Raw genomic sequence first — 4,523 nt, 5'->3', positions numbered from 1 at the left:
TTCCTTCTTTTCATGTTAATTCTGTAAACAAAATCCATGTTTCATATTCACTAGCTATTTTTTAATAAAATAATCAATATATTAAACGATTAAAAGCTAAAAAAAATTATCATAGAATAGGTTGAAGAACAACATCAGAATGAAAATACATAAACTTAGAAATATAAAATGAATATGAGATAAATTGAGATAATTAAAAAACTAATACTCAACAGTCATTTGTATGATTTATAAAACTTGCATGGGATTTATTCTGTCTATAATTCTCATAACATGAGTAAAATAAGAGATTTTATTTTTCCCCTTCAAATAGTTACTTTTTTTGGGAAAATTATAAAGAAATCTTCCGAAATTATACAAATGATAATATAATTTCTTGAAATGCTATAATTTCACTGAATTTCTTAGGGACTTATGTGCCAATAAATTTTAAATTGAAAATATCATTTTACTCTTATTGACAAGTTGTGATTTCTTATTTAATTATTGCTATTCTTTGAATAAAATTTATAATTCTTTAAATAAAAATTATACTTGGGTCTTGTTATTTTGAAAACTTGTTTTTCAATAACAGAAATTACACTTGATAAATTATGATTTCTTGTCCAACTCTTAAGATTCACAGAATAAAAGTTATTATTTCTTAAACAAAAGCTATGGTTGAAGTTTGTTTTTCAATAATAAAAATTATATTTGATAAATTATAATTTCTTATTTAATTATTATAATTCACATAATAAAAATTATTATTCTTTAAATAAAAGTTATGATTTAAATTTATTTTTTTAATAAAAATAAAATAATTTTTTCACTTTAAAATTTATTGATAAATAAATTTTTAAATTATAATATTTTTAAAAATTAAATTATATTTATGTAATTCATGAGATTTTGTTATTATTTTTTTAAAAATTAAGTCAAATCATCAAATTTTATATTAAAACAAATTGGAGATGTTACCGCCTTTTCCATTCGGTGGCGGGAGGCCTGCTGTAAATAGTAAATTTTATTATGTGAAAGGACCAATTTGCCCTTATTAGGTCAGGCGCATTATAAGGACCAGAATCCCACTTTCCCATTTCATTCGCGGCGGAGGAAAAGTATCGTTGTTGTCGATCCCACAGGTACGCACTAACATTAGTCGCTACCCTCTCTGCCTCTTCCTGGTCGAAATTTTCTTTTTTGTTTCGAAATTTATACATGATTATGCTGCTGTTAGGAAAATGGAGCGTTGTATTCGTCGAGGCTTTGATGGAAAAGATCCGAGAGGGAACGAAAGTGATGGTGACGGGAAGATTCAGTACATTTCAAGGGGGCTTGCTTCTGGCAGCAGCAGTGGTGCACTTGTAAAGAAGTGTAATCCCAGTCTTTCCAGAAGTGAGGAAAAGAAGGAAGCCTGCAAAAGGAGGAAGAGGACTCCTGACATTGACAACAATTGGAAGTCTCCGAGTGATGAGCACATTTCGAATGGGGTTATTCCTGTAGACCCGAATCTCTTCGCAGAATATGCATACACGTTAGCCTCTCTTCTCCGTCGACACCTATATTTTTCATTAAATATTATTATTCTCTGATCTTGCTCTTCCATATGTAGGGGTCCAAGCTATAAATGGAGATCTTCTCTTAGTGGAGGGGCTAAATATCTACACTGTTCAGAGGAGATTTCAAATGGGGTTGCTACCAGCAGCATTGTATCCAAGCTAGACTCTAACCCTGTGCGCAAGAAGGCGACAACGAGAAAAGGGAAATCTAGGGATGTCCTTACCGCAGCCGAGAAAAAGAAAGAGTGTTATAAAAGGAGAACTTCAGACAACACTTGGAAGCCTCCACGCTCTGTCCATCGTTTACTCCAAGAGGAGTATGCTCATGATCCTTGGAAAGTATTAGTTATATGTGTCTTTCTAAATTGCACTACTGGAGGACAGGTATATTTTTCTTAATCTCCTTGTATCTTTCAATTTCCTACAAGAAATTTTTTTTTTGGTTTGTATTGTTTCCTAGAATCTTAACAAGGTCTTCATATAATATGATTTTGTAAGATAGTTTTTTGAGGCAATATATGAAACATTTTAATTTCAATTTAATGAAATGGATCTAATGTTTGTGCTATAATAACTTGTGAGAGTTTTGAAATGCAGGTGAAAAAGGTGCTTTCAAGGTTTTTTGATTTATGTCCAGATGCTGAAACATGTATTCAAGTTCCACCATGGAAGATAGAAAACATAATCTCAAGTCTAGGTATTTTGAGAAGAGTTAAGACTTTGCAACGTCTCTCATCAGAGTATTTGAATGATAGCTGGACTCATGTCCCACAGCTGCATGGTGTTGGCAAGTAAGTTAGATTATACGTTATTGTTTTCTGGCTGATTTCTATATATATTTAGTCACTTTTATCTAGCTGATGCTATCTTGATTGACTGTGATTCTATTTCAATCAGGTATGCAGCTGATGCATATGCAATATTTTGTACTGGAGGATGGAGGGAGGTGACACCTAAAGATCACAAGCTAGTTGATTACTGGCGGTTTCTTCATTCCATCTACAATTGAGAAGTGCTTGCTTTTTTTGGAAGTTACCTGTAGTTATTTTGAGGTATGAAACTTTAAGAAAAATTAGTATTAACATACCAAGGTTTTTAGTTTTAGGTCTCCCAACTTATTGATCTTAATGTCTAATGTCAAGTTGGATGAGCTGAAGTTGTTATTGCAAATTACTGCAAGTGTTTTGATTAATTCTTACTTCAGTGAACTACTTGTTTGGACAAGCATTTCGCAGCATGCATGCATGATTGTCTTTTGAAGAAAGCTCAATTTATACCCACAACTAGGGATAAAATGAATAGTGAATTTGAGTGAAGACTCAAGTAGATTATGGTATGTTTCCTGATAGTTGTTTTAGGTTGATTACAAATTTTAAGTGTTTACTCCCTCTCAAATTTGCAAATCTTCCATGTGCAAGTAAGATGATAGAGCTGAAGCGAAGTACAACTATTGTGTACCAACAAGCACCCATTTCTAGGGACTGTCTTTCTTGCAGACCATATCCTCTACATATCCATGTGTGTTTGTCCCTCTATAAATTGAGGGAAGAACTGATGTTTCAAATCTTGAATTAAATATATTAGGGTTTTAGTTTGATTGTAGACTTCTTAAAATAGTAGGGATCCCTTTTTCTGGTTTCAAGCATTGATTTGGATGTAGACCTTAATGTTTGTCTTTGGAGAAGAGAATCACAGTTTGTCATTATTTCTTTTTTGCTCAATTTCCCCTTTGCATTGAGTTTTACATTATTATAATCCATGTTAGATAACTATGGGTGGATGTTACCTTTAATGCAATGAAGGTTGCATTGTAGTGACAAGATTACTCATCGCTCTAACAGTTCATTATCATGCAAAGTGTTACAGGTTGCCATGTCTGCTTTTCAAGCTAAAGTTGTTGGCTCAGATCCTTTTGAATTTGGGGTGGTCTGACAAATCAAAGTAGGAAGTTGAAAGCTCTTAAACCTTTTTGTTCATGTATAGTTGACTTTTCAGGTGACAGCTCCTTTTGTAGTTCAAGCTCATTGCCTGTGCACTTGGAGCATGATTTCTTTATCTTAAATTAAGTGCTAGCTGTCAAATGGACCTTTGTAACTATCTACCTACCAAATTACTGAGTTAAGTATTTAGATTATACTTGGTTGTCCAAGAAAGTATCACTTACTTTGTTTTTGTTTTTCCGCTAAATTATTTTTTATAACCTATATTGACAAAAGAGGAATTGCACTCCATGATGATATTAGCCATGTAGGAGTCCATGTCCATGAATCATGAATATGGAGCCGAAGGCCCTGCTAAATTGATGCTTGATTTTATTTAATGCTTATTTAAATAATGAAGATAATGCAACGTTGCAATAAGATTTGGTAACAAGGATGGATCATCGTGATTAAGCTCTCTTATCTATTATTTTCAGAACCATCGTTTTCATTTTAATTTATTGTGTAAAATTGGACCCTATCATCAAATCGTAATTAAGATTTCTCTCCTTTTTAATTGATTAAATGTTTTATATATTTAAAGTGTCTTCTAATTACAAAAAAGGAATTCTCTCCCGTTGGAGTTTTGAGCATGACTTTACGTCCGTATTCTCATGAATGTGGTTTTGCAGTGGATGTAAACCTTTTTTCCCCTCATGGAGCAAATCATAATTGTGAAAATTGAACAAAATACCGCATGTTATAGTCCTCTTTATTGTCAATTTTCATTCAAAAATAAAATATTAGACCCTTGAGAGAGAGGTTTGCTTAGAGTGGTGCTTTTTCAATGACTTTACTAGCTTTATGTTTATTACTTAAGAATAAATATTTAACAATTTGAGCTATTCATATATATGTATATATATTAATTCAAAACTTTAAGTAGAATATATAACTAAAGTTACAAAAAATATAAGAGTTTAAGGGTTAGTTTGAGTTTAAGCTAGTTTTAGCAAGGTTTATAAGGGTAGGGTTTAAAAGTCTTTTTATATCAAAATTCCTC

At 31.9% G+C, this 4,523-nt stretch overlaps 1 protein-coding gene across 1 annotated transcript; it reads left to right on the top strand.

Annotated features, from left to right (window-relative positions):
* Nucleotides 1-1,066: 1,066 nt before the first annotated feature.
* LOC129315831 (methyl-CpG-binding domain protein 4-like protein) lies at nucleotides 1,067-3,675 on the top strand. The gene is made up of 6 exons (XM_054959907.1): nucleotides 1,067-1,124; nucleotides 1,220-1,516; nucleotides 1,595-1,925; nucleotides 2,139-2,332; nucleotides 2,439-2,593; nucleotides 3,408-3,675. Exons 2-5 carry the CDS (start codon nucleotides 1,224-1,226, stop codon nucleotides 2,548-2,550), a joined length of 930 nt encoding a protein of 309 aa, XP_054815882.1. The 5' UTR covers nucleotides 1,067-1,124; nucleotides 1,220-1,223; the 3' UTR covers nucleotides 2,551-2,593; nucleotides 3,408-3,675.
* The last annotated feature ends 848 nt before the right edge of the window (nucleotides 3,676-4,523 follow it).

Source organism: Prosopis cineraria, unplaced genomic scaffold (genome assembly GCF_029017545.1).
Source record: "Prosopis cineraria cultivar Desert tree isolate PC_DT_omini unplaced genomic scaffold, ASM2901754v1 PC7, whole genome shotgun sequence".
Lineage (NCBI taxonomy): Eukaryota > Viridiplantae > Streptophyta > Magnoliopsida > Fabales > Fabaceae > Prosopis > Prosopis cineraria.
Note: the sequence above shows the minus strand (reverse complement) of the source record. Positions and strands in the feature narration are given on the sequence as shown.

Bases quoted from the DNA above. Each gene is read 5' to 3' on its own strand.
- LOC129315831 (XM_054959907.1), top strand. From the start codon at position 1,224: ATGGAGCGTTGTATTCGTCGAGGCTTTGATGGAAAAGATCCGAGAGGG. The intron at 1,517-1,594 runs GTTAGCCTCTCT...TTCCATATGTAG, and splicing joins TTCGCAGAATATGCATACAC to GGGTCCAAGCTATAAATGGA. The intron at 2,333-2,438 runs GTAAGTTAGATT...TATTTCAATCAG, and splicing joins CAGCTGCATGGTGTTGGCAA to GTATGCAGCTGATGCATATG.